Below are 18687 nucleotides of genomic sequence, written 5' to 3' on the forward strand. Positions count from 1 at the left end.
ATTTTGGTATTCCTGTGTCTGTTAGGATGAAGCACTTTTAAGTTTTATTCCTCATATAACTACTAATAGGTGGCGATTGAGGGTTTACTGGTTCAGCAGATGTTACTGTTGATAAGTTGTAAGAGTTGAATTTCGGTGTTTTTCATTATGAAGCATGTTTTCTGGTTTAACTTTCATGGTTCTTATCTGAACCCTCTCTAGCTAATTATTTTTTTCCAGTTATGAGATTTTAACTGATAATAATGACACCAGCAGAAGTCGCATCAATTAAAAACATGGAACATAAAATAACATCTTTCTGTTTAGATATTTTCCTCATTATATACTGAGTACCACATTAGCCCATTGGTCCCAGCACTGTATCGAATGCCAGCCTTCAGGTAATGATCTGTGGTGACCTGAATTTCGTGAAATTCTTTTTTTTTCCCATGGTAACCCTCTGCCCTGTGAGAAGATGAGAAATGGTGATGATATGGCTAACAACAGAAAGAATTGTTAATACACAATGATTTCATGTTTATTAGGCACTTCAAAAAAATGAGCGTGAGCATTATAACAGTGGGTCTATATTTGGATATTACAATATAAGATGTACATCATTAGATTCACCTTACATATGAAGACCTGCAGTTTCTGCCTGTGTTTCCTGTTGCTGCTGACTTCGCTCTGGTTTCTGCTTTGCAGGCTGACAGCTGAAGAGGTAGAATCTATAGAGACAGATACAGCCAACCGCTGGCAAGGAGTTTGCATTAGCAGAGCATCTCCCACACCATCAGAATCTGCAGCCACTGTGAAGTCTCTGATAAAATCATTTGACTTGGGATGCTCAGGTATGCAGTATACTGTAGTATTTTTTTTTTTCTTTTTAAGTGATAAATATGTATTTTTTGTCATTTTGTGTTGCTGCTTAGTGGAAATTTTCTGTCAGTGCTTGGTTCAGAAGTACTGTCTGTGGAATGTCACTATGCCATTGGTTCCCTGTTCTGCTGAGAAGAAGATGGCTGGTTTTGAAACACAATCGTTTCCATGCTTTTTCTTTAAAGGTAGCACTGGACAAAACATCACAGTTCAGAAGGTCCCTAGGAGTCCTCTAAGTGGAATTCCAGTGAGGACAGCCCCTGCAGCTGCTGTTTCCCCCATGCAGGTACGAGGAACTCTTTCAATCACTAGAGTGTTTGAATGGATAGATGCCGTGTTTGAATGACACGGCTTCAGCGTGCCAACATATGTACGTGGGCAAGGGGAAAGGGAAACTCATCTGTTTATTTGCTGTGAAACATCAAATGCTTTAGTACTAACAAAAAGGATCAAAGTAAGTTTGCCTTTGACTTCAGTTTAGAAGTCTCACTGGACGGATGTGAGCTCCTTGGAATACAATTCTGGACTTAAATCATAGTTATCCAGAAATTAGGTTTTAGTTATTGGTAGTGAAAATGACGAACATCAGCATGAGCATTATGACTAGTATTTTTTAATTTTCTTTTATACATCTGCTTGTTTCACAGAGACATTCTGTTTATAATAATACAAAGCCAGCCAGCAAAGGTGTTGTCAAGCACACAGATCTTTCAGACCTTCCCCTTGCAGGTAAATTGCAGTAAATGTACAAATACTGTTTCTTTGCCAGCATTGTCATTAACTGTTAGTCCTTCTGGGCCACTTTTCCTCTTCGCATATGGTCAAAGAAAACATGAAAATACATCTTCAGAGTCTCTGTTTTAAGGAGCTTATTGATTTTGTCATGTTTCCATTCCCATCTTGATTGCAGCCTTAGAAAAAGAGAAAAAATAACTGATGTGCTAGGGTTTGCCAACACAAACTTGCCCTCTCTATTCCAAAGTATCCATGGCACCTCTCTAATCTATGCTGTGGAACTGGAGAGGGTTGAATTTTGTTCAATATATATGTGTCTGGAACAAGTCCAAAACACTGTCTTTTGAGGGCCTGATTTTTTTTGAATTGAGCTTCATTTGAAATACATCAAACATTTCAGATACAGATGGGACTGTTTTAGGAGCAGTCATGTTTGGGCTTGAAAGAGTTTGTTTTGGGAGTTCTCAGGAGATGCATTTGTTTTCATTTCACACTTTGCTTTTGTTCTCTTGTCATTTAATATTCTTTTCTACTAGTGTTTGTTTCCCCTTTTCTCTGGGGCCCTTTATTTTGCTTATCTAGTCTTGAATTTACTTATTGCGCTGGAATTGAAGTTGGTACCAACAGATGACCGAATTTGTAAGGACAAATGAAATATTATATTCACGTAGTCAGATTGAAACTACAGGGAGAGAAAAAAGGATCAGTCACAACTTCTTCAGTGGTAGATTAATTTTCTGCAATAAGTTTGCTAACACAGGAGAAATTGGAACCCACCTTCATTTTTAAACTCTTCAGATAATTTGGTAAAATGCCCTTTCCTCCATTCAGAAATGAAGAGATACTGGATCTGAACAGCAAAACAGATTATAGGGGTGGCAACATAAATAACATCTTGTCTGTGCTACCAGCTTCTGTATAAATGAATGATAATTGAACAGAGGTTATTAGTGGAGAAGATAGTTTACTTGTATGTATCAATTGATTTCCAGAGAATCTCTTGCATGAAAATATGCTCTGATCCTACACAGAACATAAGACTCTTAAAATCTCTGTCAGTTTATTCCATGGTGAAGCAATCTGTCAACTGTGATGTATTTCTAGTAATAATTAATACCTCAGTTCAAGATGTGGATAATTGCTGTTATTACCTATAAACAGTTGTTCTATGAAAACCTGTTGAAATCAACAGGTATTTTATTAACTATTGTGTGTTAAAATTTATGGTCACTTACCTAATGAGTTCCTATGTCTATCACTTCTCTTTGTACCTGGATTTGATTTAGCCCCAGTAATTCATTGCAAATGCTTTCTCACTATAGAGTTGTAATAGCTCTGGTTCCAATCTAAATAATCCTAGAAGGCAGTTGATCCAAGTCCTGTGCAAACAAGACTGAATTAAAAAATATCCCCAAGGAAATTCAGAGTTGAAGTAGTCTCCATGATAATAATCCTCTGGCTGATTCTATCTGACTAATATTACAGCAGTGTCCTTAATCTGACCCAAATGTTATACGGTTGAAGAGGAGAGTGGATTACTTTGCAGAGAGAGATGATCTATGAGTATGATCTTTTCAGTTAGAATCAGAAGTTGACTGATTCTGTCCTGGAGTTTCTAGCCGCATGAAGCAAGTCAGAGGAAGTGTATTATTCATGCAAGTGAGACACAAGCTACAGAGCTGGATAGCATCGCCTGCACCACTTCAGGCACTACTGTATAATTTAAGCCAGTAACCACAAAGTTTGTTTTAATTCGTGCAAACTGATCATGCTAACAGGATGTGATTTTTTTCCATAATCACGTTGCATATTTTTCATATGATTATTATCCCATTTCTTTTTCCAAATTGCTCCTTATATGCCCTCATCTTCCCCTTCTTTTCTTTGTAGCTATGTGCTTCCAATAGCTTTTATTCCTGTCTGGGAGCCATCCTTTTCTTTCTTGCACTATGCTTGAATGCATCCTGAATGGTTGGCTCAGCACTTCCTATTTGGATCATGCCATTAGCCAAGCTCAATTATGCTAATGACAGTTTAACAGTGCACTTCCTTACAGGCTAGTGAGAAACCTTCATTCCTCCTCATAATATTTGGGTTTTATTTATTGATATGCCCTTTGTTGTAGATCTGTTTCTCTAAACAGAATATTCTAAAGTTTAAAAAGCTTCCAGAGCCATCTGGAACAACGTGCTTGTCTGGCAAATGCTGTAACACTTCTGCGGAAAATAAATTTAGGACTGATGCAGTGATAGTACACTTTGCTGAAACAAAGATAAGAAGAGGAATTCATACCCTTAGGCATTAATTATTTAATAATTAACATGGGGAAGTAACTGAAAAGGAAGAGAGAGCATTAAATGATCTGCATTCACTTAATTTTTGATAACAACTCATATTGTGCTGCTCATAGATCCTGACTTGCTGACAGTTTGTCTACAGAAAAGAAAACACCAGCTTTCCCAATACTATCCATCACTCTACTTTACTTGATAATTGAGAGGCATGGAGATAATTTGATTTCTATGATCTCCTTGGCTTCTGTTCAAAAACGTATCAACTTTGGATTCCATGTCTACTAATTTTGTTGATTTTATATATATATAACCATATCATAAAAACAATATATAATACATAAAAATGCACAATTTATGTAAATAATAATAATACAGATGCATTTCCTATGAACATATTGAGAGCTCCCAAAGTCATATTACGTAGACTGGCAAGCATCATGTGCTAATAAATGCCTTTTACTGCTGCCTGGAGCTGGCTGCATTCAGGAGGCAAAAGGCTTTCATGTTACATGTCTGCTAGTGGCAGGGAAAAGCAAGTATTATACTGAGGCTGATCAGACCTCTGGTGAAGATATCTCGTAATCAGCTTTTGAACCTTTAAGTTTGTAGATTTTGGTATTTCCCCTCATTCACCTGAGGCCCCTACCCCCCAGCAGGAGTATCAATCACAGGAAACCAGGCAGTCCGTATTGTTGAAGTCATCAAAGCCATTCCTTGTTATGATCACCTCTAATCTGCTCAAGGTTTCCTAGCCCCATGTGTGTTTAATGAACAAATGAGTACATTTGTTTAGAATCAAAACAACAGACTGCATATTGTGTGCTGGGTGGCAGGACAGTGATTAATCAAATTCCTCAGACTGCAACCGGGCAGCTTTTCTTTTTTTCTTTTTCTTTTTTAATTCCCACAGACCTTCTGAAGGGGAGAAACGAAGAGCTGAAACCGGACCATTACCTCCGTAAAAGCCCCTCCCTGGAATCCCTGAGCAAACCCCCCATGGCCTTCAGCAGCAGAATGCTTAACTCTACCCCCAGCAGCTTGAAACCCCAAAGCAAACTCAGGTACCAGCTAAGTCTCCTGGGAAAAACAGCACACAGGAAAGATTTGACATATTACCTGGAACCAAGATTGATGTTTTAGTTTATAGACTCTTGTTTCCAGTAGAAAGCCTGCTGGCTACTCTGCCTAGTTCTGAATTACCAGACTGTATAAACTATACTAGATTCAAATTGCAAAATTCAGGCTGTAGTAAAAACAATTATCTGTAAGATGAGCAATCATGACAAAATGAGGATAACAAGTTTTCAGGAGCCATTTAGTTGTATGCCAGAATACCATCATTATCTTACTGTAGCTTTGCACATTATATTGAGTTAAAAGCTAAAAGCTTTGAGGCCTACAGGAGAGCCAGACACATAATTTTCCTCTGATCTCCACCATTATTCCCAAAAGTAAAAGCTGCAGGGTAGAGACTATGCAGATTTTGATTGTTTGCCTTTAACAATCCTCTAGGCCTTGACAGCAATACGGACTGCAGATATTTCAGTTTAATCAAGTACTTGTTCTGCAGCACTTCAACTGTGGATGCAAATCAGCTGTTACAAATTCTTTAAGTAGAATGTATGCTCTGAAGGCTATTACAGTTTGGTTTCCATTTAGGTTCTGTGCTGCCGTCCTATTTTATCATATGGATATTATTTTCAGTAGCACTGGATCACACAAGTCACTGATTAGTGGTACAGGGGTACAGGTTTTGCATGGGGAAGAGCAAACAGTCCTCCTTCCACCTGTTCAAGGCCACGTTTGATGGAGCCATGTGCAACCTGACTGAGCAGGTGGTAACCTTTTGAATTTGGATGATACTTAAGTTCCCTTCTGACCCCGGCCGTTCTATGATGAAGCCTCCCTCATTTTCACCTTGAACCCAAGTTGCTGGGTTGAGTTTATGTGCAGGAAGACCCTGTGCTGAGGTCTGGCTAGAGAATCATCAGACCCCCTGCATACCTTGGAGATCTTCAAGACCCACTTGGGTGCTTTTCTGCTCAACCTACTGTAGGGAACCTGCTTTTAGCAGGGAAGTTGGACTCAATTATCTCCAGAGGTCCCTTCCAATCCCTATAATTCTATCTATACACTGAGGTGGGGGGTGGAAAAAGAGAGAGACTTAAAATGTATTTGTCTTCTCCCTTACGCTCCCTTGGATTAGTGTGGAGAGAAAGGACCCGTTGGCAGCCCTAGCCCGGGAGTATGGTGGTTCAAAGAGGAATGCTCTGTTGAAATGGTGCCAAAAGAAGACCGAGGGCTACCAGGTACATTTTTACTTTTCTCTGGAAAATAGTTCATGATTTTTTTTGTCTGCGTGACGTAAGCAACATCGTTTCAAAGAAATATATGCATTTCAGTCTGCTGATTTTTACGTGTTTATTTCTGCTGGATGTTCCTGTCCTTTTCCTTCAGATTTCTTTAACATTGCAGTCCCTAGTATTATGTTGTTGTATGTTGTTCAAGGCAAAATGTTTCCTGCATCACAGATAACTGATGTTGAGAATTAGTGTATATGAGTAGCAGCTTCGATTTGATACCAGTTTTTGAAATGACATTTTAATACATTTTTGTGTGTTACGAAATTTATGTATTTACTTGTGTGGCCTTGACAAAATTGCACTTTAGGACGTCACTCTTTCTCATCTGCTGCAGTTTAACAGAATTCTGCAAAGCGAGTTTTGACTGCTTGAGAATGTGTAATTTCTTTGTGGAGTGATTTTTCACAGCAAAACAGGTATTAATTTTGTCCAGTTCTTGTATGGCTGTTGCTGTGCTCATTAAGCTTGGGCTCATGTTTGTGTACAGATGAGTTAGACCTTTGACTCTGCTTGTAACTGAGCTGGAGAAGGCAGTTTTAGACAACAGTTCATCCTGTGCTGCTATATGCTGGCTGTGCAGGACAGTGTTGGTTTGATATAATGTTGAGGTTTTTTTTTTTTCCTTAAGAAAAATATTGTTTGTTACTTAGAACAGAAGACAAAAGCAGTTTTCACCACATGATATGCACCCTGGAGCATGTCTTTAATAAAAGCATAGTCCAACTTTTAAAGTAAATAATAAAATATTTTTTTTCTTCACAACATCTCTTTATGAAGCATTAGCTACAGGGGGCAGGAGATTGGAAGAAAAGACAGTAGCTTTTCCTTTAATAAACCAATCTATAAAAGTTCAAGTTGTTTCTTAGCACTGGCATATTTGTCTGATTTGCACAAACTTCATAGAAGGACAATCATCAGAGAAAGCTCTTGGCTTTAGACACCTTACAAGCACTAAAGCCAAGGCTAGATTCATGTGATGCTGACTGGAAGGCCTTAGCACTGTCCTGCAATGTTGCATCCTCTACTCTGTTGAATTTATTCTCATTTGTTTCTCATCTTCTGAAATTCTCCTGGTCTTTGATTGGAACGTACTGGGGGAATATTTCCATCCAGTATTTAGAAAATGATTGGTGAAATGCAACTTTTCCAAGTCTAACTGATATTAAGCCAGAAAGACCAACTCTTGGGTTAGACTTTCTCCTGAAGGTGTTGTCTTTTTTTTTTTTTTTTTTAGAAATTATTGTGTGGCTTTGTGAATAGACAGGCCTGGTGCTGTAGGTAACAGTCTGGTAAGGAGTGTGACAAGTATTCCCTCTGTGACAAAGTAGAAACGTAGTTTTGTTTTTCTGTACTGAGCCCAAGTGGTGGAGCTAACTGTGTATCAGATAGCAGGCCACACAGGAGGTATGCAAGGCAGTCTATTTGTTTTTCCTTCTGGTATTAGCCTCTGGAGGAAAGTATGTCCGTGGTTCAGAGGACAATGTACGTCTTTGCTTTATATATAGCTGCTGGATGTCCAGATGACATTTCAGGAAAAAAGCGTTGTCATTTTGACTCCTGCTCTGGTGAGACTCTTGTGTCAGTGGCTGTCCTCCGTCATTACCATTCCTAATGCAGCAGAGTGAGTCCTCAGCAGTTTTCATAAAGAGCAGGTATGGTGCTGACGAACACTGTAAGCCAGGAGAGCCTGAGAAGTTCAGCTTGTGATTCAGGGCTTGGCCTTATTGCTCAGAGCATAAGATTTCAGAGTAGAAATTGAAATCAAGTGAACCAAAGGATAAACAGTTCACTGATTTATGGTGAGAGTCTTGCCTCTCTATCCTTATTGCTTCATTCTGAAGCACTATCTCTTGAACATTCTTCCTCAGACTTTTGTTTCCATTGTGCCCTCTGCAGTGTATTCACTGACTTTTCTTGAACTGGCTTTTCCCTGACCCTTGCACTCATATGATAAGTCTGATATTAAGCTCCACAGGGAGTTTTTTTTCATTCTTGAGTACAAAGCACTAGAGTGGAGTAAAGAGCGTCATCCTCCTTCCTGCCTGAGCCCCAGCACTGGTGGGAATGAAGTAATGAACTCTAGCAAGCAGAACCCTGATGACATGCATGACTCTTTTCTGTGCATAACATCCTTTTCTGTGAGGTATCCTCTGTGCAAGTTCCTGTATATTCTGTCATGTTCTTTTGTGAAGCCCAAAACCACAAGTCGCTTTGGATGCAAGCTATTTTCAACTTGGTGATGCAGTGGAAGGAGTGAAAATGAGACTTGATGCTTGGCTGCCTAACTTCTTTTTTCCCATTGTCACAATGTACTGCCTTCCAAGGCCTAATATTGACAATTATAATGTGAGCTGGTGAGGAGGAGGAGAATTTCTTTCTGTTTATATTATGGAGATACCAGATTTCATTAAATGATACAAATAAAATGAATTAGAATAACTAATATGCTCAGTAGCTTCTACTACCAGTGTCCCAGATTCCTGGAGGAAAGCTGGATTAGTGACCTAGGAGAGTATTTGGGGATAAGACCTAGGGACCAATGCACGAGGCTCCACTTTTAAATGCTTTAATCCATACAAGGCTTATACTATAGATAGAAATTTACATCCTGCTGCTGGCGTATATCCTTACACTGACTGCAGTGGAACATTCCTTGGCTTTTAGCTTCAGTATGTTGTTCCCCTTGAGGCAATCTCATAAAACAAGAGAGGAACACTGGAGGGGGTTGAGAGAAGTGCAACATAAATGAATGTTGGCCTGGAGAGTTTGATTTTTTTTTTTTTTTTTTTGGAGAAAAAATAAAAAAATAAAAAATTGCATGAGTTTCCAGTGACTGAGAAAAACATGAAAGCATCTGTGACCCTAATCTGCTATCATTTCTAAGATCCCTATTCAAACAGTGATTTGATATCGAAAAGATATGAACTCTAAGGAGAAAGAGTAACTATTTAGAAAGTGAAGAAGCTCTAGAATGAAAATAAAGTTGAAGTTCATCTTAATGGCTGAAAAAAAAAAATACATGAGATCACAAACACTATGGTATGTTCTACCATATGATTTCAATTGTCATATTTCAATGCCTGGATGAATATCTTCTGGCATTTTGGGCATCGATTTTTGAATAACTGTGCAGTTGAAGTGCTAAAAAAATGGCAGCAGCAAAAAGAATTGCAGTGAAATAAGGCTTTGGGCTCAGCAGCTTTTTGCAAAACCTCCCTGGGGAAAATCTTCAGCTTGGAAAAAAGCCAAACACCCTTAATCTAAAGTATGGTTCCCTGTAAGAATTGTGCACTGGCACATCTCTTTGGCTGGACAGATGTAGACTGATACTCCTTACTCTGTGAATTTGCTGATATCGTGGATATAATGTAGGGTGATGAGATGACCACACTTTAGTACTGCTTTTGTGGTTCTGAAGCTCAATTACTACAAGTCCTTTAAACCACAAAGCCTCCTGAGAGTAAGTCATTTATGATAAAATAGCTTTTGTTCTGTTTCCTAGTGTGGTTTTTTTTTCCATTTATTTTAAAGTTATACATCATAGCAGCAATGTGAAACAGAAGTTGGGTGCCTCTTTTCTAATAGGCTCTGTTCCCATGAGCCGTAACTCCTGGAAGCTGCTGAAAGTCATTCTTGTTGCATTATCACCTCCCATAATCATATCATTAGTGACTGTGGTGTTATTTAAGTGCTCAGGTTCTATTTGCTCTCTGTGGAGACCATTTGTCAAGGGTCCAAACCTCTCTAGATTAAGTATTGCTATCCACAGATGTATTGTGAACACATGGAACAGCAAGAGGCACTTAACCCACAATCATTAGAGCTCAGGATTATTGTTTCTGCCGCATACTCTCCTTAGAGAGGGGAGGGAACTGCTGCCATATTAATAAATGTGGTTTGCTTAGAAGAACTGTTTTCGCATTTTTTCCATCAACTATACATCCATCCTATGGCACAGAGAAAAAGAGAATCTGAGACTTTTCTCCAAGAGTACCATTGTGGTAATTAGTTTTAGCAATATTAAACTGAGTTTAATGGGACCCATTCAGGATCTGCGTCTTGAAGAACTACCATCTTTTATAATGAAACTGTCTGTGTGGTTGTCATAAGTAGAGGAATGTGAAATAGGAGGTGATAAGGAATGCTCTAGAACAGACAGGAAAATAGCAGCTATACCTCTGAAGATGTTTTTATTTCATAGTTTCCCTACCTGTGCATGCAAGCCATTGCTTTGTAACTTATGACTCTGAGCACATCTGCTCACATACAGGGCAGTGCTACCTGTGCTACCCAATTTCATGCCTCTGGAAGAATCACACCAGCATGCAGAAAGTCTTTAGTAGCAAATTTACCCACCTTTCATAGCTGCTTCTGGAGAAAGTAATTCCTTTTCATAATTCTGCACAAAATGTGCTAGCAACTGTGAGCAAAGCTAGAAGAAAATGATTTATTTGTTTCCCTGCCTTATTTGGAGTCATTTAACATTGCAGTAAGTTCCAAGAACACTGTGCTGTTTCAAAAAGTATTCTTAGGAGTATGTATAAACTATTTTTAGGGCAATACTCTCTGACATTGTATTGTTTGGTCTGAATTAGCAAAGTACAAAAATCTGTACCTCCAGTGTCCTGAATATTTGTCTGGAGAGTTATGAATTGCTTTCTGAAGCTTCTGTTCCTTAAGACGCAGGGAGGTTTAGGGCTCTGGTGAAATATCTGTGTTCTACGTAGCTTCTAGAAATATAGAATGGCATGGAGAAGAGCCTGAGTACTTCGGCCTTCATCTTTGCTTTATGTATTAATATGAGTGCCTTTTGGATGCGCTTCAGCTAGCTATTCAAAAAGAAGAAAAAAGCCTATTCTGAAGTATTCCTGCTATTGTAACTATCCCAGCCTTGAGAGACAGAAATTGGAAACAAATTTCTTCCAAACATAACCTAAAAGTCATTAAGTGCAATTCTGAGTGCCCTTACTACATAAAGCTGGTACATCGGACCCTGTAAAATAGTGTCTGCACTGTGTTACGTTCTTCATGTAGCAAGGATGCAAAAGCGTGGGGAGGAAAACAAAGGCTGTGTCTGTGTTTGCTGTTTGTCAAGTAATCATAGCAAGAGTCTGGTTGACCAGTGGCTTGGCGACAGTTACAAAGCTTTTTGCCCTTTTATATTTGTTTTAAACTCAGACTGATGCTAGCTTTTCTTTTTTCTTTCTTTCTTTTTTTTTTTTTTTAATGAATTTCTGGCTTTGTTTTTCTCCCAGGAATTTGCATTCCTTTTCTTTTTTCTACTAGGCATTATTTCTGCCATATCATCTTTGTTGTCAGGCACTATTATTCCATGGTATTATCCCTGCTTCTTCCCATGTTTTCTTTTTATTCATTTGCTGGCTGGATGAAGTCAAGTACATGTGAAGTATCGCCCAAAGATGTACAAATGCACATAGGCTGATGAGGGCATAAAGTTCACTTTGGTCTGGTGGTCAGAGGGCCAATGCATTTGCATTAGGGAGGTGGATGCTGCTGCTGGACCAAGCAGACAAGATGCTTATTTCTCACCTGCTGGTACAGCATGCAGTTGTATTCAGGCACTGTGGGAAGAGAACCAAAAAGCTCCTTCTTGGCCAGTGGTACATGAACGTGGCTGAAGAAGAACACTGAACAAAACACCTCCCGATTTAAATGACAACTACCTATTAATTCCAAACAGTATTCCTGGAGGAAGTCCTCTATTAATTCCTACTTCTTCTGGGGAGAAATGGGATGATTTCCCTTCTGCCGCACCAAGCTGTGTGCTTTGGGTTAGAAGCATATGAGCAGAGACTGCTGAGTAAACAGAAAAAGCTATTTGTCTTAGTATTTACCAATGCCATTAATGCATCAGAGTTCTTCTCTAGTGTACAGTGGCATTTGTTCTAAAGTAGCATACAGTAGCATATCTGTTCTGGTATGAGAGGGTGCACGTGTTTGTAATAGCACTGCGCCCACAGTGCTTAACACATTTTGACATTTAGAAGTGGAACATATGTGCAGTGGGGTTTCACAGGAAGTTGTGTACTTAGTGTATTTCTGAGAATTGGTTAAAATTTCTGCCTGAGTTTCTTTAATTATTGCAGAAAATATTTTAGTTCTGTGAAAAGGATGTTGACTTCAGAGAGACTTTTCCTATCTATGCAATAATGGAAGGGAATCTTGGGAACAGCCATTGAGATAGGAGGGGCTACCCGATGTTTAAGTGAAAATTGACAATAGGGTGATAGGAGTTTTGCTCCTGAGTCTGTTTTGGGCCACCTTGTGATCGTGGCCGTCTTGCATAATATTGCCTTGATTTCCCAGGCTGTTAAAATACAGATCATCTTATCATCTCAGTGGATAATGATGAGTTTCGGTCACATCTGGAAAGGTGCACTGATAACAGGGCAATATTGAGGGGTTTTAATAACAGAAAATGAGTTTAAATTTACAAGATATTCCTGATTCTTTGCCAGAATAATTCTTTTCTTATTCTACATAAAAGCACTTAGATAGCTGACTGGGTATAAGCAGTTTCTCTTTATGGCCCAGCTGACGGCAGGGCTGGATCTGGAAAACACATGTAGCACCCAAATCTTCACATGTTGGGAATAGTCCATTTCATTACTCAACTGCAAGCCCCCTTTGCAGTGATGCCAATTCCTAAATGTGCTTCTCCAATGTAGACAACCAACTTGAGGTGAGTTCTACCTTTTTTTTTTCTCCTTTTACAGGCTTTATCCTGAAAGCAAATAAAAGTCTTTTGATTGGAAGGATAAAATAAATGCCCACACAGCACTCTCAGGCGTAATTTTCTATCCTGCTGAGTAATTTTAAAAATAGCATTTACATTTACATTCTATCCATCCCAAAGTCCAAGACATTTTCCTTGTGTTGCCTGGATGCAGAGACAATCAGTGAAAACACTGAATTGATTGGTCACCAGCTGGAACAACTCCAAACAGTGGATTTAAGTGGGAGAGCTGAGCCCTGTTGCTTCTTCCATCAATATTTTGTGCTGCTGAGACCTCTTCCTACCTTGTTTCCATCCTTTTCCCTGAGCCTACCATAGTCTGCAGCCTACCCTTCTGCCCAGGAACTGCAGGATGTGGCTAATGGCTGAACTGTCCATACACATAATTAGCATTAACTGTGGGAGCGGTCACTGTGCTCGTTAGCAATTCTGTGCCACGCTGTCGGCAGGAAGTAGCTAAGCTGCTGCCTTGGACACAGAGGGCAGTGTGTACCTCCCTTGCTCCCTCCCTTCCTCCCCAGAATGTCTGTGTGGCTGTTGGAGCTGTGCTGCAGCATCTTCGCTCTTGCAGCCTTGGCAATGAAGGAACGCAGCCCAGCCTGTTTCATCTCTGCAGCTTGCAGCTGTGTGATGTCCTTTATACGAGATGTGAGAAAAGTGATGCAAGTGTTAGCTTTGTAGCAGGAAAGGAGTTGGCTTTCAGCAGGTGAGCATAAGAAATATAATTTATACTGAAGAGCAGAGAAGAGGTGCATGAGAACAACTAATTCGTTCCTGGCCTTGCTGTGTAATCCACCCCTGCCTCTCCAGACACAGCTAAACACCTCTCTGCCTTCCTCTCCCAAAGCTGGGGTACAAAGAGATAGTTAAGTCCCACAGTGAGGAATATGTACAAACTCCTGTTACTTTACAAGCCCCTAGAGAGTTCTTTGAAGTAGGTGACCTTAGTAATGAGAATGTTTTCATAGGGTAATTGGTATTCAAAGCAGCTAGTGTTATTTGCTGGGAAAAGTTCACATGCACTGTGTGTTATGTGCACTGTGCCAGCAACATGTCTCAAGCTTTTTCCTGATTTACCAGAATTTACTTTCTTTCTATAAAGTTGATCTTAATATATTACAATGAAAAGGAAACCTAAAAACAAATTTCAGTGAAATGTTTACTAGTTCAGACAGTGCTGGGAGCAATACAGCCAGTGGGCATGAACAGATGCTTCTTGGCTCATTAAGGTGGTTATTTGTATTTACAATTACAGTGATGATATCCATGTCAGTTGCAGCTGTATTTCACCTTGCGAGCCAAGGAAGTGGGTGGTTACACAGTTATCACATATTACTGTAAGTATCTCCCATTTGGTGCCACTTTCACTTTTATTCTTACGACAACTTCAGTTACAGCAGCAGCACATCTCTTGCAACTAGAATGACAGAGAGAGCCTCGCAGAGGTCACAAACCTCCTCAATACTTCATGAAGGAAGAGCTGAGCTTGAAGAATACACAGATTATTTTATAATGCCTTTACAATCTACTCTGAATGCTATCTCTAAGACAACTTCTGTCAGATTAGATTGTGCAGAGCTTTAGAGAGCACTGTGTTACCTATTCTTGCCAGTTTGATCCAATCTGGAAAGGTAATGAGGAACATGAAACATGCCTGACTTTCTGCTATCTCTTAGAAATCTATTTTTAGAGAGACTTGCAGTTATTGGGAACTAAAAAAAAATCTGTGGTTAGTGCATGACGATAAGCCTGTTATTTTTTTTGCTTTTTAATCATCCCTGCTCCCTGTGACTATTCCAGTCATCTGGTGTAAGAGAGCTGGGTGCTCCTGGGGAAAATGAAAAGTCACAAACTCGTTTTCAAGCATACTGGATGAGATAGCCCTTAAAGAGCTGACACCACTTCCTTACATTGTTTCATACACATAATCAGCAATAAGGTGCACGACTTACTGAGGTGTCTCACAGAAGTGTTAGAAATACAGACAGGGGGGATGGAAACAGTGACTTTCAAAGTGGTTAAAACAATCCTCATTGAGCCTGCAGCTACCCAAACCATTCGAACTGGGGATATTAATGTAGTCTGGAGGACAGAAGGTCATTTGCTTTCCCTTCCAGTCATGGCTAGCAAATTAATCGCCATACAATAAATAGTATTGCTGTTCCACAAGTTATTCTCTATTGATTATTATTTTTTTTAATCAAAAGGCATTATTTTGTATTTTCCATTTATGAGTAAAAGATTTGTAAGAGAATTCAAGAAGTTCCCTGGTAATAGATTGGCATTTTAAATGTGATAGGTAAATCACTTTGGATTTGCAGCCACCCATTTAAAATAGTTGTGTGCAATTGTCCAAGCCATCTGGGTGCACCCTCTAATTACAGAAGAATCCAGGCAGTCTTTAATTTTAGGCATTTGTGCCTTCCATCCATGTTAACTGGACCTGACCATACTTCCAATTCACTCATGTTTCCAGTGAACTGCCCAGGTGTTTCATTGATTTGGAGCATTTCAGCTGAACTGGAGAATTCTGTTTGCTCGAATTAGGTCATGCTAAAAGAAGCCCTTCTTGTATTACTGCTTAGGTCATGTTTAGCACTCACCTAATCAGGGCTTGGAGTTTGTGCTTCCTTTGGTAGAACCACTTTGGCTGAAGCCCACTAATGTGTCCGCCACCAGTTAGGGCGAAACGAATCCAAACTAGATTTGTGGTTTCACACAGCTGTTGTTCAAGATGGATGAGTGGAGATGGTCCTTAGGAGTTGTCTTTCAAGGTACCTCGACCAGATTTTGTATTGGAAAGGTCAGCATCCAGATTTGCCGAGATGTAGCCCATGGAAGGGAGGATTTTGTCCAGACAGATATATATAATGACTTAAAAGCACCAAACATTAAGAATTCTGGTTTGTGAACATGATGTAGGTCTTTGGATATTGACAGGGAGGAAGAATTCCAGAAAGCTGAGCTGATGAAGAAGGAGCTGCTCCTAAGAACACGGCATTTCCCTTTGGCTTATTCAATACGTTTAACTAGTTCTGTCTTCAGTATTGAAGTTTCTATCCTCTTTAGACTGAAATTCAGTGATTAGCCACTCTGTCACTTTCCCAGTGTGCTGTTCTGAGAGGCAGGAGGGCAACTTGTTTGCTGGGGGTGGGCGGGAAGAGAGATGCTAAGGATGTATTTATTGCAGGCTTCCTTCTGCAGAATTCCAGTTTCGCTTCAAGCCGATTTGTGTTTATAATTCATAATTCTGGGTCTTACAGTGAAAATAATGACTCAGAGAGCGATTACTGCAGGCACAGGATCTGCATGGTGGGAATATCTTGGGTCAGTATTTAACGTACTGAGGCTGTAATGAGGTGCATGTGATGTCATTGTTGCTTTTTGCTGAAGACTCAAAGATCTGGTGAAATCTGATGGGGTGGTTGTTTTTTCCTCAGACAAACAAGGGATTGTTTTTAGTGAGAAGAGATCACACAGATTTCCCTGTGGGTCCTTAGGTGGCTCTCGCAGCGCTCTGTTATCTGCAAGCGAAGGTCCTGGTCCTGGAGTGGGGGGTTGAGGTTAATGACTTGCAGGTGTTCGGTGCCTTTTGGACTTGGCATGTCACTAATGCTATAGATAATACATATGATCTTTGAATAATATTGCCTGGACCTGTTTGTATTTAATTATTTATTTATTGCTTTGCCTTATGTCAGTCAGGTACATTAATATACATAGAAATGAACCATGCTGAGTACTTTCAGACAGTCAAGCTCCCAGTGTGCTTCTAGATCCGTCTTGTATTGTTCCCACTGCATGTATGAGCTTTCTTTTGAAGTGAGTGGAGTGTTTTCTCTGACAAGAAACCTGGCTGCTACCCTGGAAATAGCTTTGTTTGGATTACCCTTTTGCTATTAGCACTTCTCTAACACTGCCCCAGCAAACTTTACACTCACGTCTTTCTGTGCTCCTGTTTTGCCACTCCACTGGGCATGTAAAGATTCTCATGTCATACTTTTGTGGCCTATCTTGGTGTTAGGCTGTTTGCTGATAAAATGTACCAGCCTTGGTAAATTTAATACTTTGGTAGTTTAGAGGTCAATCCTTTCCCACTAACTGCAGATTGATAAATAATATGTACTTTTTCTATCAGAAACTTCACTTCCTGTTGCAACTTTATGGCTTAGGCAAAGCCAGGATAGTTCTCAGAGTAAAATATTTTTTTCTTGCAATGGTATTCAACTACAATGTCTCTTTTATCTCCATTGACAGATGTGTTAACCCAAAATGCAGTCTGGTGGCTAGTGCAGTGCAGGTGATAACTGCTGATGATAACCTGCTTGCTCGGTTTATTAGGTTTGTAGATTTATTACTGCCAGAGTATTTTAACCTGAAATATTCTGTACTCTTTTAGTTTGAGTCATATTTTATTGTAGACATTTATTTCTAATCTGAAATCCTGACTGGACAAAGTCCAGGTTGGACAACTAATCAATGAGGCATAAGTGAAAAGCACATGCTGAAATACTTCCCAGCTGGGTTTTAGTGCTCCTGCGTGAGGTTTTGTGTGAGAAATGCAGTTAAAGCTTTGTTTTTGAGGGAATCTTGAAAGAAGATGGAAAATAGCTAAATAAATAAAGTTTAGTAGCAGAGACTGAGAGCTGACATTCAGTGCACTGAAGATCTGGCTAAAAGGGGGTTTCAGGGTAGCTGAGCACCTGCCATGGTGTGAGAGACGGTGCAGTACTGTTGTATCCTGGAGCCTTCCATGCTTTGAAGTGGAACGTTTTTTGGAACTTTTCTAACCACTATCCCTATTATATTTTTAGCTTGTAGTTGGAACTACAGCAGTAAAGCCTAGCCATGAGGATTCCTGGGCACGCTGGTATTGCTCCATCAGTGCATACGAGAAAGTTAGAAAGGTCACTTTGTTCACAGAAGCAGCTAGGGCCACAAGTACATGTTTAACTGTAGCTCTGCTGACAAGAGGATCCCTGTGAAGCACCCTGAGTGCACTCTGTGTCCCCGGTCATAATATCTTTATTTTAAAGGTGTTCTTAAAGATGGCTGATTTTAAAACATCTGTTTCTGTTTCTGCAATTGCTTACTTGAGCGAGCAAACTCAGGATTGTCATCATGTTAGGAAGTGTGTGTCAATAATGTTTAAGTATTTGTTTATTTCTGTTCTGTCAGGACCTTATCCTTGTTACCAGGGACTCTGCCACCTTCATTTGTCAGCAGCTATAGAAGTAGGATAGTGAGCATCAGAAAATCTGTTCTATCCTCAACTCTACTTAGGGCTCATTTTGTGAATTTGGATAGATGAACAAATCCTGTATCTCTGATTTCCTGTTCTTTATCCGCCTTTTGTTCAGTTCTCTGTGACGTGCAAATGAAAGCTGCTGCATTGACAGAGAATATAAGAATGCAGACGTGCCTTCATGCAAACAACTCTGCAAATTAGGCGCATCTGCCCAGCTCCTGGAAAGCTGCCCACTCAGCTGCTGGTGTTGCCAATTTGGAGCCTCTCTCTCATACAAATAAGCACATTCTTTCTTTAGGGCTTGAGAACTAGGTTATATATTACCAGTCTGATATGGCTTTTGATAAGGAACTGAATCCTGTTGATTACACATTCTCATTAAAGCATGTATCTGTGTGAAGGTAACATGAGGTCAAGTACGCAGACTCACAG

The 18687-nt window shown here is 39.8% G+C and overlaps 1 protein-coding gene across 6 annotated transcripts in view; it reads left to right on the plus strand.

Moving 5' to 3' along the window:
- SPECC1 (sperm antigen with calponin homology and coiled-coil domains 1) overlaps positions 1–18687 on the plus strand; it is an 83444-nt gene that overhangs the window by 58233 nt on the left and 6524 nt on the right. For 5 of the 6 annotated variants that reach the window (XM_046902630.1, XM_015295829.4, XM_415840.8 and 2 more), the window contains 5 exons: positions 685–830; positions 1044–1144; positions 1506–1587; positions 4798–4948; positions 6094–6196. In XM_046902630.1, the coding sequence (XP_046758586.1) occupies positions 685–830; positions 1044–1144; positions 1506–1587; positions 4798–4948; positions 6094–6196 (583 nt within the window). Of the gene's footprint in view, positions 1–684; positions 831–1043; positions 1145–1505; positions 1588–4797; positions 4949–6093; positions 6197–18687 lie in introns of those variants that run through there. The other variant, XR_006931834.1, reaches the window with a different exon arrangement.

This window comes from Gallus gallus, chromosome 19 (assembly GCF_016699485.2).
Source record: "Gallus gallus isolate bGalGal1 chromosome 19, bGalGal1.mat.broiler.GRCg7b, whole genome shotgun sequence".
NCBI classification, from domain to species: Eukaryota; Metazoa; Chordata; class Aves; order Galliformes; family Phasianidae; genus Gallus; species Gallus gallus.